Genomic DNA, 18,925 nt, shown 5'->3' with positions numbered 1-18,925 from the left:
CAAGAGCCACCTGGGTTGTGTAACGGCTTGGTCATCTGCTCACCGCTTCCCTTTCCAAAGTGAAAGCAAACTGTTATTAGCATAGTTTCCTGTCTAAGAATAGAAAAGCTGTCACATTTACTTCACTACACTGAAATCAGATTCATACTGTACTTGTGAAGCAGTTATCCAATAGTGGGAAGAAAACCTTTTACAAGTTTAAAAACAAGGAAATGGTAAACATTTTATTAACAAATAACCACCAGAATTGCATGGCTTGTCTGACTTTAGCAAATTAATTTTTGGAAATCATTTTATAAAATGTACATCATCTTGACATTGATCCATAATTTAATACCCCAGTGTAAGGGGGAGGGGAAAGAAAGACTTGTGCCTGAGAAATTAATTTTTAAACAGATTGCTCACCCTGAAATTACACCACCATTTTACATAATTCTTCAGATAATTAAAAAAAAAGTACTAATTCTAATGGACAGTACCGTAATCCATATCACAACGAAATAATTAAATTAAAAGACATTTAAACAGTTTCCAGTCACAGCATCTCTTTTTTGGGTTGTGTATTATATAAAAACAGTATTCAGCATCTGTTTGCATTGTACATAAATCGTTAAATCAGAAGACAAAAACATTGTTGCACATCAAATAATATATACACAGCATTTTGACCTGAAGTAGTTCTTATAAGGCACATGGAGAGAGAGAAGGGAAAAAAAAAAAAAAAAGTGTACAGCAACACACACAAACCCTGTTTACACTTGGTTTTCAAACACATCTCGGGTGATCCGATCACGGGTAGACAGCCAAGACGCATCGCCAGTTACACCTGTGGCTATGGCACTGTTCACATCTGGCAGCAAGAGGACTGCTCCAAGTACATTAGTTCACACCTGGCATTAGAATGCCTCTCCACATGCATCTCAAGTGACTACTTGTGATGAGAGCTCACTTCCCTGCTCGATATGCAAATAAAACATTTCTGTTTGCAAAGACCAAATGAGGAGTTGTTTTTAACCGGCGGGAGGCAGCAATGCACCAATTTAAAAAAAGAAAAATAAGTTTAAGCATTAATTCAAACTGTTGAGACTGGCAGGAGAAAGTTAATTAATTCGCAAGTTGTAAAAAAGAGAGCAAGACGAACGTTGGTGCACTGTCCCCAAAACCACCACAACCTGCATTCATAACGCATTGTCCCGTTACATACCTGTCAGACATGCGTCAGGATGCATCAGCTTCTACACTACAAAGGATGTGGTCAAATGCACCACAGACCAGATCCGTCTAAACGCTTATGTTTAGCGCTGTCCATTTGTTACCCAATCAGCAAAGACGCGTCATAAAATCAAGTGTAACCAGTGTCTAAGAATCCCTCCCCTCACACTCGCTCCCTGAAAACACTTTTCACCGGGTAGAAGACTAACTCCAGTTATCAAGCATTGAACAGTAGTATGCATACAAAACATTTATTAAGTTAACATGTTCTATATACCAAATCTAAACCTCAGTGTAAAGTTTAAAAGGGCCATCTCAGAAGCGATTTGGTCCTTGGTCAGGGTTCATTCGGGTCGAAGAAAGTCTTGCACACAAAATTCTTAGTACTGAAAATATATCAAAGGAAGGTTGACCTTTAAAAATAAGAGTCTTTCAAGATTTTCGAGCAATGGTCGAGACTGATTCAGGGCACAGTTCACACTTGATGTGCTGAACAGTGTATCTGCTGGTACAATGCTAGGTGGGCAACCCACATAACGTACAGCTACTTTGGCAAGCTCAGGCCACAAGAACAGCTTGAGATTCCAGTAGTCTAAAGGATCACAGCTCTGGTCAAGTATATCTTCCTCCAAATACTCCAGAACAGCAAGCTCGGATGACTTTGGACGGTCATCTTGCTTAATTTTTTGCCTTATGTCATCCATCAGGGCCCATAGGTTGTCCCTGTTTGTGGTTGAACTGTTCGATGGAGCTGGGTCCTCGCTGCACTCGCTAGACGACGGCGGTTTCATTTCTGCAGACGCGGATACGGAGACCCTCTGAACTTCTCGTATGAGCTCCTGCTTACACTTCTCTGCTTCCTCCTCGGTGAACAGAGAGGTCTTGTATCTCGGGTCCAGCATTGTTGCCCATGTATAACGTGGATCGTGAAGTGTAGGTGACATTCTGGTCACCATGGCCTCTTTCAGAGATTTAAGCATGTTGTCGATACCCATAGTCTCGTCGAAAAGCATGTCTATCTTGCGGTTGAGGATATGAATGAGTGGTATGACCTGGCCGAGCGTGGCCGTTCGATTGCTCATTTCCCTGCAGGCCACCTCAAAGGGTTTCAGCGCGTTGCAGACTGACTGCATCACCTCCCACTGGTCACAGCTTATAAGTTCCCTGAAATTGCACTCTAAAGACATTTCGTCAATGGCTTTCTTTTGCTCAACTAACCTTTCAAGCATAAAATATGAGGTCTTCCACTTGGAGGGAACATCCTGGATCAGCTGATTTTCAGGCAAGTTATAGGTTTTTTGAAGTTCTGCCAGCTTCTCCTTTGCCTTTGCCGAACGATGGACTCGTTCGCAGATCTTCCGTGCAATGCTTAACAAGCTCTGGACCATCCTCTGGCTCTTTATGGCTTCATTGACAATGAGATCTATGTTATGACCAAAACAGTTCATGAGGGTGTGAACATGGTCCTCCAGGACATTTCCAATGGCTTGATTATCAGTGACTGTGAATCCAAGCTTCAGGCCTGAGGAGACGATCCAGGTGTCCCAAAGGTACTCGAGTTGCTTCTGTATGCTGAGCATGTTATAATCACAGTCTATTGGGGAGACAGCGAGCAGAGCTGAGCAGTGGAAATCTTGCCCCTGAGGTCGGACACGCGACTCAAACGTCACCCAGTGGGCTGTAAGAGTCAGGTATTCCCGCGTTTGGCTGCTTACCCATATGCTTGACGTGAAATGAATAATTCCACTCTCAGCCTCTTTGAGGTGCGTCAAGACGACCTCTTTTACGCTTTCGTACATTTCTGGTATGGCAGTGCTGGTGAAGTATGATGAAGAAGGAAGAGAATACTGTGGTTGGAGGTATTCCAGTAATCGGTTCAGTCCAACGTTTTCCACCACAGCTGATGGCTGGAGATCCAGTGCAAGCATTTCAGCAACAAGTTTGGTGATTTTTTTGGCAACTGGGTGACAATCATCAAATTTTGCACTACTCTCCACATATGTAGACGTGTCCATGAGCTTCGGTTTTACTTGAATTTCAGCAGACGAAGCAGCACCTGAGATATTACTATTATTTTCAAGCACGTGTCCATGAAACCTCTGCATGTGCCTAAACAAGCAACTAGTGCCCAGGTTTGTCGTTTTTTTCCCCCTGCTTATTGTGCGGTTACAGTGCAAACAGACCACCTTAGTGGGGTCTGCAGAAGAAAGAGAAAAATGATTCCACAGCTTGGAAGTCTTTTTGCTAAAAATGGTTTGCGTGTGCGGTTTCTTCTCGCTAGCAGGGCTGTCAGTTGCATTTGACGACACGTCCTCCTCTGCAGCAAGGGTGCTGTGGAGTGACTGAGGTAAGCTCGCTTTGTCACTTGTGCTTTTTTGGTTCTTTAGGACATCAGGATGCCGTCTCATCAGATGACGCATCAAACAGCTCGTGCCGAAGTCTCCACGTTTGCCACGACTAATGACGCATGGACAGTACCGACACAAGGCCTTGAGTTGGTCAACTGGGGAGACGATGAAGTGGTGCCACACTTCAGATTTCACTCTTTTCATTATCTTTTTGTTTTGTTGGAAAACTGAGCTTGGCTCTTGAGCTAGGCCCGAGACTTCAGCAGAATCTTCTGGGGAGGACGACAGCTGGATACTTTCACTCTTTAGACCAAAAGCCATGTTCAGTGAAGACTCTTGTCCAGAATGATACGAGGCATCATTCAATTCCTCCTTCAAATCAATATTTTCACAGTCATCCATGGGCACTTCATCGGACATGGTTTCAGGGGATGAGGAAGTACAAGGGGGTTCCTTTTTGATTTCTGCTGGGTCCTGCATCTGCGAGTGTGATAACAGAGTTGGCGGTGTTGTATATGGTGGAGGAATTGTTGAACCCTGTCCGTTTTCTTCGATGACGATGTCTCGGTGGGCCCGCCACATGTGGCGAATTAGACAGCTTGTCCCTAGGTCTTTCCCGTTTTTACCCCGACTGAACTCGTTCATACAGTGAATACACACTGCTTTGGAGCTATCAGCAGGAGACAGGTAAAAGTGTTTCCACACGGCTGACCGCCTTCGAGAATTTGCGCTCTTAGGGGTAGAACAGTCAGACCCAATGTCCATGGCATCATCACTGTGGTTGTTAATTGAATGAGGGGATGGGGCTATACTAGACTCAGCCTTGGCACTCTTTTCCACTTTTGGCTTGACTTTTTGGAATGCCTCTTTGGATGCTACATCTGCGGCTTCTGCTGTAGAGGTGGACGGTGAGGTGTGATTGATCGAGTGGGATTTACTGCTAGCTGCCATATCGTTTTTTGGTGATTTTACAGGAGGTATTAGAGATGAGGCAGAATAAGATGGGGTTTTTGGTGCGTCACTGTCTTGTAAAAGTACAGTAGGGTGAGCCCTCCGCACATGCCTCATTAAACAACTTGTGCTGAGGTCTTTCTCGTTTTTACCCCGACTGAACTCTTTCATACAATACATACAGATAGCTTTGGTACTATCACGAGGAGAGATGAAAAAATGGTTCCATGCAGGAGATTTTTTTCTTGGATTAAGCGGGTTTCTAATAGATGTCAGAAGGCTTTGTGTGACTGCGTCCATTGCGACATCGTAAAGAGTACTTGCGTAGCCGCTCAGTAGGTTTTCATAATCTTCCTCGTTACTTCGAGTGACAAAAGGGCCTACAGCACCATCAAAGAATAACTTATCATCCTCCTGAGAACTTTCACCCGTTTCAATTGGTTCCTCTTTGATATGTACACTTGTATCGCTTATCAAATTGTCTTTGTCTACTATAGTAGTCTGACTTGTATCATCTGAAATGGCTGGAGAAACTGAATAGTCCTGCTTATCACAGGTTTCTGCCCCTGGACCATCTACTAAATGTCCATCAACCTGAGAAGATATATTATTGAGTGTCCCCTTCAGGGACGAAGACACAAGTGAAGACTGTTTTAGCAGTGGAATCTCATAAGGGGTCATACTGTAGGATTTAAAAACATAACCGTCTTGCCCCTCGATTTTCAAACAAGTGCCTTTGACCTCTGTTCTCTTGCCATTCTCCACAGAACCGTTATGTTCCAAGTGCACATCATCAGTTTTTTGAGAAAGGCCTTCCTCCCCATCCATTTTAGCAGACTGAATTTCTGCTCCGAAACTAAACTTTCTCTAATGAAAGCAGCTTGTCGAGTGTTCCAGTGTCATCTGTGTGGCGGTCTCTTCAAACATCCAGTTGAACGGCTACAGCAGCGCGTTAGATTCAAATCCAGATGATGAAGACATGAAACATATCCATGTAGGAGAGTGAAAACTTCTTTACTTAGGGGAATCTGTAAATAAGACAAGGGAGAGAATTAAGAGAGTTTTCCACGAAAGACGCAATTACTCAGTCACTACGTTTACATGCACATAGAGAGAATCGAATTTCTGCCGTTGCTCGACTGAAATCGAAGTTCAAAATGCCATGTATACACCTTAATTCGGCTGAAATTGAACCGAACTTGATTTCTCGGAATCGAGCTACACGACCTAGATTATGCGATTTCTGCCGAGCTACTTAGTGCATGTAAACCCTATTGAGCTACGTAGTCGAGCTACTTACTTCAGCACTGCCCCTTCCGGAAGTGACGAGTGATGAGACCACAAGCGGGAAACACAACAGCCTCGGTCGGCATGACAATGAATCATGACAACGGCATGAATCTTTTCTTTTTGTGGCATTGTTTGCACTGTTAAAATTTAGCTCACTTACTGTATCACCAAATACATCTGTACAGCTGTTGCATAGCTGTGAATTGTGTACATAAACAAGTCATTGTATTTGTGTGTGTGTGTGTGTATATATGTCCAACATCTGAAGAATGTCAATAAAAACAAAACAATTGAACTTTTTGTGTGTTTATTAAGACAAGTTAAATTGTAAGAAAAAAAAAATATTTTTTTGTAAGCAAAAAATGGACTTTAGAAAAATATTATTGTGCAAAATAAGTTGTCTTACAAAACAGTGGTCTGCGCCGGACAGTTTGTAGCCATAGTCTGTTAGAGCAAGCCTAACAGCTTGAACACAGAACTGCTAGTGTTGCCAGATTGGGGGTTTTAAGTGCATTTTAGCGGATTTGAACATGTTTTGGGCTGGAAAACATCAGCAGTATCTGGCAACACTATAGCTCTTCTTCATGACGACAACCGGAAGTGTACCAACACAATGGGGCGTGTAGCGCCACGTGTGGCTTGGGTGCACAATAGCCCGATTTCACTTGTGCATGTAGGATTGGATTTCTCTGGCACCCCTGCTGGGACCCTTTGCTCGATTACCAACAGCAGCTCAATTTGGACGTGCATGTAAACGTAGTCAGTGATGAGTATAACAAACTTTATTCAAACAAACCAGAGCCCAGTTATTTCTGTGTTGCTTAACAAATATTTCTATTTGTACTGATTTATTTTCTGGGATATCTGAATGCTCAGTACTGACAACGTTATAACACCAACAAAAGTGACTTCATGTTAAAACTGTTAATGTTATAATCATGCTGTCTGTTGTTGCCCAAACGAGGATGGGTTCCCTTTTGAGTCTGGCTCCTCTCAAGGTTGCTTCCTCATGTCGTCTGAGAGAAGTTTTTCCCTTGCCACCGTCGCCACAAGCTTGCTCATTGGGGATAGAGTAGGGATAAAATTAGCTCATGTTTAAAATCATTCAAATTCTGTAAAGCTGCTTTGTGACAATGCCTATTATTAAAAGCGCTATAGAAATAAACTTGACTAAGCAGATGTATTGAAAAAGTCATGATCGGCATATTTTCAAGAAAACGTTTACAGTTCATTTTAACGTGCAATGAGAATCTCTTTCAAGTTACAAAAACACGCGGACAAGCTTTACTCTGTTCATGCTTTTTGATTAACTATTTTGAGTTTTAGAACGAATAAAATTGATCTACATTTTATCTAAAGAAAACAAAGTAATCTGTATCAATGGACATGATATACTACATCCTATACACATGTACTAGATAAAGTATAAAACTTATCTACTTCAGGGTGTGCTGTTCATAGGAAAATAATCGGTGATGGGGTGGTGTGATGTGGCTTGACATGAAGCATAGTTCCTGTTATGACTGAGGTTGATCACTTTCCTCTAACAGCAAGCCCTAAAGTGTTTTATTCATCTTATACAACACCAATTTGGTAATTATTACTTAAAAAAATTTAAATAATTATTAGAGAACATCACACCATACTTTTTAGGAGTCAGCTCTCCTAAACTGACAAAGGATTATGGGAAACCTGGGTTCTTTGGGCCTCTGCATGCTCTTGCGACAAGGCTTTCGCAGATAGCTTTTCGCAGACAGTTGTAATTTATCGTTGAGTGGGGAGTAATAGGCGTGTGCGATGTTATTCACTGCCACAACGCAAGGGGGCGCGAAGTCGCGAAATCGCTAGGAGTAGTTGGTGGGTGTGGTTAGTGGAGTGTTTATCCTCCGGTTACTTATAATGACTAGAACTGGAGTCGTATAGATGTACGTACTTCCTCACTTCCTCGATCAACCGCTCTTCGTGCTGCTCCATCTTCGCTCGTGTTTTTAAAAATGGCGGTCGTGAAAACAAACCAAACCGGGAAAGTAGGGAAGCGGGAGTGCGTGTACAGCAGATGCAGAGTGGACCAATCAGAGCCCTCTTGTCTGCGAGGCTTCTGCGGTGGTCACAATTTTTGGGAGGTGCGCGCAGAGCGTCTGCGAAGGTGGGGGGCTACGCAGACGCCATCTGCGACACTATCTGCGAGGACTGCGTTGTCAGCATAAATTGGCCTTTTGTCTCCATACATTAGGCCTTATGCCAGAAACCTCAGTATACTTTTTTTTGTCCAGTTTTCAATTTGATACACAAAAAATGCTGTTGTTAAAGGTAGTCCTCCCTGCAAACTTAGGGCAATTTAAAAAAAAAATTAAGCTATACCTTTCTTCTCAGGACAGGGAAAAACTTGTTTGTGCTTTTATTTTGTCTAGTTTAGATTACAGTAATTCACTGTATATTGGGATCAGTCTATCACGCTTAACCCACCTACAGGTAGTCAAAATTGCTGCTACATAATTTTTAACTGGTGCAAAGAACCACCATATTACTACAGTTTTGGCTTCCCATCACTGACTTGCAGTTTAGTGCAGGTTTCAGTTTAAGATGGTTTGTTTCTCAAGCCCTGCACTGGTTAGCTCATACTGCATCAAGATCGCCGAGGTCCTCTGACCAGCTTATTTTGCCCACTCTAAGGGCACGGTTGTAAACAAAAGGTGACCGTGCGCTCACAGTGGTGGAAACTCTGGAACAGTTTACCACTGCGCATTAGGTGTTCTTCCATTTTAGCCCTTAAATTTACACTTAACTCATCTTACAGAGCCGAGTGTGTGTGTGTACTTTACACCTTTTTAATCATATTATGATTCAACGATCTATGTAAAGCACTTTGGTCAGCAAGGGCTGTTGTTAAAGTGCTATATAAATCAAGTTGACCTGACCATTAAAAAAGGCTGACACCTGCAACTCCTTCATTAAAATAAGCATCTCACATTATTATATATTTGTTAAATAAATAATGTTTAACTATTAAGTGTAAATTGTCGCTCATCCACTGTATACTAGTTCCTTTCGAATTGTTAGTAGAGGCAATCATATGGGGCCGAGTAAAATTAAGGATTAATTTCATGAGTGATTTCGAAGTTTTGAAAATTTGCGACGAGGGCAATTTCAAAACTTCGAAATCACTTGTGAAATTAATCCTTAATTTTACGAGGAGCCATATGATTACTTGTTTATAATATATATAGGGCCAAATTCATACTTTGGAAGCCATTCAAGTTCACAGCATTTGTCATTCACATTTTCTGAACCAATCAGGGTGCAAGACTATCTTGCACGTTTCAATCAGTTTCTAAAGCGTCTTTTGGTATTTTCATTTTCGCTTGCAGCTTTCAATTGGTTTATCATTTCTTCGTCAAATATGGTGAAACGCGGCATTGCTGAGTCAGCCGTTTTGTTGACAAAATTTGCTAATTTTTGTAACCATAACTAAGCAACGAACTAGCCAATAGCATTTCAGAAATACGGCCCGTGTTAAGGGAAAAAAAAGCCCTCCTTGATTGACCAATCAGAATTGAGTAATTTGCCCCATGTTTTATAATTATAGAAACAATAACATAAAAACTAGAAGGGCACTGGATAGAGCGCACACCTCCGCCAAGCCACATATTCTGATTTGCATTAAAATCTCATTAACTGTTCCTTGAGCCATGGCTCACCTTTCCTCAAAATCCATTCACGACTTTTTGAGTTACATTGGGAACAGAAAAAAAAAAGGAAAACAACCTCCTCCAACAAAAGTTGGCAGAGGTAATAATAAGCGCGTTAATATAAACCTGTGAACTGAATTTGAATTACAGCCAGCATTACTGTCAGAGTAACATTAAATCAACACCTTCCTCGCAATCAGGTCTGAGAATTCAACACATCGGTCATTAAACAGAAATAAAGTCCAAGTTAGTGCTAATACAAGGATGCGGATTAACATCCCAGGACTGCCAGCAGACCTGGTATTACAATTTAAAAAGACAAACAAAATACAGTAACTTGTTGAAAACAGGCTTATCTGACATGCCGGTTGAGCTCCGTGAACCAGTACAACAGTCCAGTAAGCTGCTATTATGGTCTTGAGTCAGGTTTTCACCAACAGCTGCTTGTCTTTCAGTTTTTATCCGAGTTACAGAAGAACCAACCTGAACAAATACATAAAATATACCTCAAAGAAGTTTCTGCACTGAGCTGAAGAGAACTCGATTCTAAGCCACATCTCAGCTGCAATTCATATCTTATTTAGGAAAGATAATGGATGATAAATACGAGGTACATTTTAAACAGTATTGAGCTGTAATCTGGAGCTGTGACCTCGCAGATGCAGGAGCTGCTGTGTGACACCGCCGGCTCCATGAACCCGGAACTGGAGGACACGTCCTATCTTTATTTCCTCCTCGGGTTACACCGAAACAAAAGCGATAAGGCTTAAATAATAAAACTCAAAAGAGCAGCTATGTGGTGGAATAAACGCACAGCAATGAATGTTAAATGTGTAGAATAGCACAGACAAAGGGCTTCAGCCATAATTACCTCACATCCGGTAAGTGAATTAATGCTAGCTAGCCTTGTCGCGGTTTGTGTTTGTATGAGTAGATAGCTAATCAAACGACATTTTCCTCAACGTCTTCCTACTTTTCGCTTGTTTAAAAGCTATCAGGTACAAGGTTAACAGGTTTTATTTTGCTTCTTTCGTCTACTAAACAGTTTGTAAAAAGGAAATTTAAAAAAAAACTACCATCTCGATGAAATTGAACGCTTTCAGCTACAAATGGATAATACACAAACAGTAGCAATAATAATAATAATAATAATAATGCTAAGTTTCCAAAGCAACCACTCATTTTTTGTCAATAATGATAACGTGACTTTTTTTTAAATGATTAAAATATTTTAAAAAAGTCACGTTTTTGTATCCAACTGCGTGATTTAAATCAAGTCTGCATTATGGTTTGTAGTAATTATTATTATTATTATTATTATTATTATGAGGTTAGCCTGTTAGCTTAGAGGAACACATTTCAGCTATTCAAGCTAATGGCTGAAGCTAATGCTGGCCACCGCACTGTCACATGGATTAAAATCACACACTGACAGAGCAACTAAAGGAGAGGAGAGCAAGACTTCATCCATCCATCCATCCATCCATCAGCATGACATGAGAGGTGTTCTATAGGTCCAGGTGGATTAGGGTTAGGAAAACATCATGCACAAGAAGGGCCTTTTTAGCTAGTTAGCTAACTAGCGCGGCCCACAGTACAGGGGGCAATAACCTGCCTGGCGGGGCAGAACCAGATCCTAGTGTTGGTAGAACCAACCAGAGAAATGGATCTAACCGAAACCCTACACAGCGCCTTTCATTATAACGGCCGTTTAAGGTCTCAGTTCAGAAATTCAGAAAATCCCACATACCTTCAGTTACTGGCGCGTATTTCAATCAACAGGAGTTATTTAATAAGGTAAATAAATACGTGTGATTGATCCAAAGCGAGGTGATTATTTTCGTGGCTTTGTCTCCAGTGCGGGTTAAAACACTCAGCAGCAGTTACAGCTCCACTCAGCGTCGGGCGGAAGGAAGTGCTCTAGTGACGTCACGAGGGTATCAGGGTTTTCAACATGGCAGCGAAAGGGGCAAAAAAAAAAAAAAAGGAAAACAAAAACTCGTCAGCAGCGTTATTTATTCCATTGAGAGAAAGCCGGGGGTAATCGTGGCCTTGTTGGTGTATAAACAAGTTTAAGAAACATGAATACTATCAGTGTCCTCACACAGAGAGCTTTATTTATCTTTTTTTTAAAGGAAATGTGTTGGAAACAGTCTTATCGGGTTAGGAAAGCAAACGTACGGGGTTTCTTGACCCGAGGGTCTCTTTCAGGGGCACCAAGGCGCCAGCAGGGGTGGGGCAAACAGGGGCTCTTTGGGGGATTTAAATATATCTTCTGATCCTCGGAAAGGACGGTAACAGAAAGTGCAAATATGTTTATAAACGTGTATATCATTAATAATAATAATATTTCCTATTATAAGAATACGTCTGTAATACTAAGTTAATATATAATTATGTTCTGTAACCTTTGATGTGTTCTGTAGGGTAGAGCAAAATAACCCACAACGGACAAATACGTCTCAACAAAGGGCGAGGAAACAAACGGCTGTGAAAATTCACCTTGGCTATATTCCAAATACCTCGCTGTGTTATATATAAGCGCACTATGTACATCGTAGAAACCTATTATTTGGTGCCACAGCTAAGCGCACTTGCATAGGGAGTTTGAATTTATTTGGCATGCAGCCACTGGGACAACGTGTTTTCTGTTCCGTGCAACGTGAAACGTCATCACGTCGTGCGTAGTGGGCGGTGCTTTGTGGAGCAAACCCGTCCGCATTGTTGTGGGGGGGAAGGCGAAGCTTGTAGCAGCAGCAGTGTGTCTGCGTGAACAGGGAAGAGGACGGTGGTGTTTTCACGGATGGCTTTTAAACCCAGGTTTCAGCCATTTTATATGTTTTGAGAAGTATAGTTTTGGAGAGCGTCGTGGATACTTTTTGGCGTAATTCAAATTCGTGAACCGGAAGCTCAGTCTGTGCCCTTTGGATGAGAAGATTGTGCGCGAGGCGCCGAGCAGGCCGGATCGCCATTGCTTTCAGCAGCCGCTGCTTCTTTCTCCAGTTAAAAGCATAGGGGCCTCCCAGGTAATCATGCACTGCTTTTCTACAGAATGATGGCGGTCTGAGCAGCTGGAGTTGTACTGATCTGATGTGATCAGCGTAGAGACACAAGACTGTGAGATCTGCTCGATGTTGTGACATGGATTTAAAGGGCAGGAGAGAATAGTGAGATTAGTGCCCGGTTTTGTTTTGCTATGGCGCCATTTGGTGCTTTAATGTTTTATTACTAGGAGCAGTTCAGGTGTTTCTTCTAACGTGAACAAAAAAAAAAAAATACACAAGTATTCCGGTTAAGACCTGAATGAGATCAAGGTTTGGGGTCGTGAGTGTTTCTCCGCCCCCCCTTCACCACCACACTGTGGTATGCAACAAAATCTGTCAGTAGTAATTACCATGGAAACGATTCCTCTCTTCTTCAGGTTTTCTGCTCACTTCTGTTTCACCTTACATGTGCATCAGATTGTATTCATGTTCAGTAACCACCCCGACGTCCATTCATTTGTGTGTACACTACTACTGCTGCTACAAGTTTCCTCTCTGAAGAGTACAACTCTGATGGGTTCACACCAGCTCAGTGTTAGTCAGTCTCACAAACTGACAGCGTGTTGAATTTTTCCGTCTTGTTTTGTTTACTGAAACAGTCTGGCTGTTCTCTGTGAATCTTGATAGATTTTACTCTGCGGTTATTACAACAGCAATACCTGCTGCAGATACTTGATAGAAGTCTCAAATCAGATGAAAGTAGTATTTATAAAACCTCTTGAACTTTTGATCTCTGATGATTTGTTTGCAGCAAAAGTAAACCATTTAGAAGACAAAGAAGAAACCTTAATTTGTCACATGCACACTTCAAGCACCTCTGCATTTAACCCATATGAAGCAGTGAACACATGTGCGCACGCACCCAGAGCGGTGGGCAGCCACACTACGGTGCCCTGGGAGCAGTCAGGGGTTAAGTACCTTGCTCAAGGGCACTTCAGCCCAAGGCTGCCTCACGTGCGTGTCTTTGAAGTGTGGGGGAAACCTACGTGGACAACATGCAAACTCTACACAGAAAGGTGGCTGCTGGGCTCGAACCCAGGACCTTCTTGCTGTGAGGCGACAGTGCTAACCACTACACCACTGTGCTGCCAAATTTGATGTGTGCATGAATCACTGGTTCAGACTGCTTGTTTTGTTTTGGGTTAGTGTGTGCACTGTGTCAAAGGTATACTGCGACTGGAAATTGCGTCTGTGAATTAACTCTATTTTCCTGTGCAGATTTTTGAGGGTCCACGATGGGGAAGAAAGCACGGAACAACAGGATCCCCGCACTGCAACGGGCGCCCTCTCCTATCAAACCGTCTCCGAACAGGGAGACCCTGACATACGCACAAGCCCAACGCATGGTAGAGCTGGAGGTCGATGGCCGCATCCACCGGATCAGCATCTTCGACAAGCTCGATGTCATCACCGATGACGACCCTGTGGCTCAGGAGATCATGGAATGCACCAGCAATAAGGAGAACAGAGAGAAACCTCAGCAGGCCCCGTTGCGGTCAGCGCGTCTCAAAAACAACCGTCTGAAAAAGAACGCTGCTGTGACCACGCAAGGGGCTCAGGCATCATCCTGCACCCTGCCTGAACCAAAATTCTGCACCGTGGAGTATAACCTACCAGCGGTGCCACGAAGACCTCAGGCGTATTACAGCTACGAAGAGAAAACTCCAGAGGAGCTAGATGAGGAAGTGGAATACGACATGGATGAGGAGGACTACGCCTGGCTGGAGCTGGTCAACGAAAAGAGACGGAGTGACGGCTTCAGCCAGGTGTCTCCCAATGTCTTCGAGTTCCTTGTGGACCGTTTTGAGAAGGAGTCGTTCTTAGAGAGTGAGGGTCAGCAGGATCCACAGTCGCTGGTGGACGAGGACGCAGTATGCTGCATCTGTATGGACGGAGAATGTCAGGACAGCAACGCCATCCTTTTCTGCGACATGTGTAATCTCGCAGTGCATCAGGAGTGTTACGGAGTTCCTTACATCCCTGAAGGCCAGTGGTTGTGCCGCCACTGCCTGCAGTCTCCAAAACAGCCCGCCGAGTGCATCCTCTGCCCCAACAAGGGTGGCGCCGTGAAGAAGACTGAGGATGACCGCTGGGGCCATGTGGTCTGTGCTCTGTGGGTGCCTGAGGTTGGCTTCTCTAACACGGTCTTCATCGAGCCCATCGACGGCGTAGCCAACATTCCACCCGCCCGCTGGAAACTCACCTGCTACCTCTGTAAGGAGAAAGGCATCGGCGCCTGCATCCAGTGCCACAAGGCCAACTGCTACACCGCCTTCCACGTCAGCTGTGCACAGAAAGCTGGCTTATTCTTGAAGATGGAGCCCGTTAAAGAGACTAACGATTCGGGCAGTGCTACCTTCACTGTGAAGAAGACAGCCTACTGCGGAGCCCACACCCCCAACGGGTGCATCAAGAGGCCTCTCGCTATATACGACGACCCCAAAAACAAGAACGGACTCTGTCGGACACCGAAGAAGAAAATGAGTCTGACAAAAAAGCAGAAGAACAAAAAGAACAAAAAGAGTGTAGAGTCTGTAGCAGCAGTCCCAGCTATGACTGTTTGTAGTTTTCCACCTCATCGGTAAGCATTAGAGGGAAAGAGGGAGTCATGAATGTACAGAGAATTGCTGATGCATTAAAGAAATACTCTTGAATCACGTTATAGTAAGTCTGTAGCACGAGTGATGTAACCACACAGATGAATTTCAGGACCATCAAAACTCACTTATAATGAAAGCCTGACAGCAGATGCTAACGTAAACTTCAAAAATGCAAGACTGCAACTGTTTTACTGATGATGGCTTTGAGGCTTAAGGAAGAGAAATTTTCTTTGTCAAAGCCTTTTTTTTATTTATTTATTTTATTTTTTTTAATTTGGTGGGGTGGGTGGGTGTCGTCAGATTTATTTATTTAGATTTTGTCCCACTGGTGAAAATAGCCTGATTGTTCATAAAGTAACTCTGTACTGATGGTGCCAGTGTGATATTTATTTTACAGTTAAAGGGGTCTGCAGAAATGTGAGACCCCCTGGATGCCGTAAAGACCAGTTTCAGCAATGTTGTGTTTCCATGTCAGGTGGTACATGACGTGCTATCGCGTTTACATGTCTACATTTGAAAGTTATTAATAACTGTTTTATTCTGACCACACTCACTGGATTATTTTTGTTTTTTGCAAATTCGATAAATAAAAACTTTGTACAAAACATCCAACAAAATAATTTCCGCTTAGAATGTAAACGAACCAGCGAAATGACAGTAGCAATTTGTGAAAAATGCTATAATAATTCTTGAAAAATAAAAAAAGATATGTTCTTGCCATAATACTTTCATTCCATGTTTTGTTGCTTTTTTTTTTTTTTTTGAGGGGGGTGGTTGTTTTCGAGTAGAGTTTTTATTTCGTTCTCGGTTAGTTCAGTAACACCGTCCGCCGGTTTCTTCTTCTTTAGGGTTTTTTGATGGTTGGCAAACCAACTTAAAGGTGCATTACTGCCACCGACTGGGCTGGAGTGTGGAGCAGGTGATATGGGGAGGACTATATTCTTTTAGCTATTTCTCATTTCATCTCATTATCTGTAGCCGCTTTATCCTTCTACAGGGTCGCAGGCAAGCTGGAGCCTATCCCAGCTGACTACGGGCGAAAGGCGGGGTACACCCTGGACAAGTCGCCAGGTCATCACAGGGCTGACACATAGACACAGACAACCATTCACACTCACATTCACACCTACGGTCAATTTAGAGTCACCAGTTAACCTAACCTGCATGTCTTTGGACTGTGGGGGAAACCGGAGCACCCGGAGGAAACCCACGTGGACACGGGGAGAACATGCAAACTCCGCACAGAAAGGCCCTAGCCGGCCACGGGGCTCAAACCCGGACCTTCTTGCTGTGAGGCGACAGCGCTAACCACTACACCACCGTGCCGCCCTTAGCTATTTCTTTTTCTTTTAAATACTTGATAAGGTGATATATCTGACTTGATGTGCACCGTCATTTTGTTTTTGTCTACTCACAGTACATGAACTGATATCCTAGTGGTAGAATAGCTAATCAGAGCACATGTTCGCCCATATCCAGTGAATGTGGATAGAATTAAAAAACATTAGTACCAGCCTATGATGATAAATTTTACAGATTTCAGTGTCATTTACGAATACATGTTTTGCGTAATCATTTTGACAGTCACTTCCCATGCCTTTAGTCGTCTTTTATAAGTATTTTATAAATGTTTTAAGTTCTCAGTACAGGCAAATAATTGTCCAAAGTAATTGCACACTTTCAGATGTGGTAGATGGATAGAGATTGATTTGGTTTTTTTTGTCTAATCACTGGAACATTTCTTTAATGTGTGGAGCTTCATCTACAAAGAAGATTAGAGCGGAGTGTGTGTAAATGTCTGTAGCAAGAGGATTTGCTTCCTGACGGTTTTTGCATCAAGGCCGGAGTTAAATATGAGAGCTGAGTGATTGTTCATATTCATTCTAATCTCTTCTTACATGCAACAGGTTGGACTCGATCCTCAGTCAAGTTTCTCTGCAGAGAAAGAAGGTATTTGTCGAGCTGGTCTTGAACTACTGGACCCTGAAGAGACAATCGCGCAACGGGCTGCCGCTGATCAGACGACTGCACTCCAGCTTACAGTCTCAGAAAAGTGCCCAGCCTGTGAGTCTGATGAGACCCTGCGCTTCAGTGGCTTGAAAATGTTGAATAATGTTATCTGAAACCATCATGTTTAATTTGTTCAGAGGCACAGCGAAGAGGAGAGCCGGGCGCTGAAGGAGCAGCTGAAGGAGTGGCACCGTTTGAGGCATGACCTCGAGAGAGCCAGGCTATTGCTGGAGCTTATCAGGAAGAGAGAGAAACTCAAGAGAGAAGAGGTAATGACCTGGTTCGCTGTTTCACTCGGCTACTTTTATGAACAGTTCAGAACTCAGGAAGCCTATAAAGGGTCAGTGACGCAACTGCAGAAATACCCAAAGGAACCGAAAGAGAAACTCCACCCTTTATATTAGAATAATCGTGATACGCTTAGTGATTTTTGATGTTTGTTTGTTTGTTTGTTTGTTGCTGTATTTTCAGTATTCCTATGAGAAGTTAGCAGTTGTGTGCCACGCTGATGTCACTAGCGAAGTTACAATAGTCCCTGAGAACAAGAGAGCGAGAGCTTCTTTTCTCATTCACCGGTTTCCAGTGATGCTTAAAGCTTAGGTCACAACCAGACATACAATTTTTTGGCCATGTGATTTTTGGCGTTTCCCAAATCACTGCGTTTTTTTTGTTCGTGGAGAAAGACGCACGTTGGCCGTACGGTATGTTTGTCTTGCAACCTGAAAAAAACGTAAGCGCCCGTAGAGTTTGTTTGACATGACAAAGAACCTCTGCGGCCAGTCTACGGCTCGAAAATCAGCACGTCTCATGCGCGCCCTCCGTGCGTTTCTTGCGTTTTTTGCACGTAGACCGGCCGTAGGAGCACGTACGGCCGGTTGTGACCGAGGCTTAAAGTGCATATCACGGGTAAATTCAGGAGCAAGATCAATGTAATTCTCCTATTTTATATTAAACTTTGGTCAAATATCTGTCACATTTTGCATTTTGTGCAATTTTTTTACCTTGCGCAATACCAGAAAAATTCAGTTGAAATCAAGTCATTTGTGGTGAATTGGTCCGCCTCTGAAAAAACTTGGCATTTGGATTTCCCAGCAAACATTGATTTTTGCGACGTCATCTGTGGGACGCCTCCCTCTGAATCCTGAGGGTGTAGCAACACCAATCTTGATGGGATTAGTACTCATCGTTTTCTGTGCAAAGCTCGCGCAGCCTGCTGGCGCTTCCGCAGATAAAGTCACGAATCTGGCTCCAGACTCCCTTGGGATTTTTCCAGACGCGTTTTGTTATTTTATTTTTTTCTGCTGTAGACAGATGGCCTTGTGCAAAATCACCCTTCTGGATGAGTGTGTAAAGGGACATACTTTGATATTAAAAAAAAAAACCAAAACACGAAATTGGTCCAAAATATGCACTTTAATATCATATTGAAGAGAAATCCAGCACTGAAGTAGTGGACACAGCTGGCACTGGACCCAAAGGTCCAGAATGCAGTGCAGCTATATGACCCACAGATTCAACTTGTCTACCTCTCTATCTGCACACACTCTGCTCGTACACACATCGCTGGAGTCTTCAGGCCTCTGCATGCTCTTGCAACAAGGCTTTCACAGATAGCTTTTCGCAGACAGTTGTAATTTATTGTTGAGCGTGGAGTAATAGGCATGCGCGATGTTATTCACTGGCACAACGCAAGGGGGCGCGAAGTCGCTAGGAGTAGTTGGTGGGTGTGGTTAGTGGAGTGTTTATCCTCCGGTTACTTATAATGACTAGAACTTTTTTTT

The 18,925-nt window shown here is 43.0% G+C and overlaps 2 protein-coding genes across 10 annotated transcripts in view; one reads left to right on the top strand and one right to left on the bottom strand.

Annotated features, from left to right (window-relative positions):
- Positions 1-203: 203 nt before the first annotated feature.
- On the bottom strand, positions 204-11,359 carry zbed4 (zinc finger, BED-type containing 4). 3 transcript variants are annotated; one of them, XM_060903066.1, is made up of 3 exons: positions 11,241-11,359; positions 9,852-9,973; positions 204-5,539 (listed from the first exon to the last, which is right to left on the bottom strand). In XM_060903066.1, exon 3 carries the CDS (start codon positions 5,337-5,339, stop codon positions 1,593-1,595), a length of 3,747 nt encoding a protein of 1,248 aa, XP_060759049.1. In that variant the 5' UTR covers positions 5,340-5,539; positions 9,852-9,973; positions 11,241-11,359; the 3' UTR covers positions 204-1,592. The 3 variants fall into 3 exon arrangements, with proteins under 3 accessions (XP_060759049.1, XP_060759048.1, XP_060759050.1); XM_060903065.1 differs by lacking the exon at positions 9,852-9,973; XM_060903067.1 differs by lacking the exons at positions 9,852-9,973; positions 11,241-11,359 and adding an exon at positions 5,812-8,880.
- The window catches only part of brd1a (bromodomain containing 1a), a 38,475-nt gene continuing 29,781 nt past the window's right edge, over positions 10,232-18,925 (top strand). For 2 of the 7 annotated variants that reach the window (XM_060903074.1, XM_060903068.1), the window contains exons 1-4: positions 11,964-12,516; positions 13,753-15,115; positions 17,042-17,198; positions 17,282-17,413. In XM_060903074.1, the coding sequence (XP_060759057.1) occupies positions 13,770-15,115; positions 17,042-17,198; positions 17,282-17,413 (1,635 nt within the window). In that variant the 5' untranslated portion in view covers positions 11,964-12,516; positions 13,753-13,769. The other 5 variants (XM_060903069.1, XM_060903072.1, XM_060903075.1 and 2 more) reach the window with 5 other exon arrangements.

Source organism: Neoarius graeffei, chromosome 21 (genome assembly GCF_027579695.1).
Source record: "Neoarius graeffei isolate fNeoGra1 chromosome 21, fNeoGra1.pri, whole genome shotgun sequence".
Lineage (NCBI taxonomy): Eukaryota > Metazoa > Chordata > Actinopteri > Siluriformes > Ariidae > Neoarius > Neoarius graeffei.
The sequence above is the reverse complement of the archived record's forward strand: the minus strand, read 5'-3'. Positions and strand labels throughout refer to the sequence as shown.

What these genes read in the sequence shown, in the direction of transcription:
- zbed4 (XM_060903066.1), bottom strand. Translation starts at nt 5,339, where the DNA reads ATGGATGGGGAGGAAGGCCTTTCTCAAAAAACTGATGATGTGCACTTG.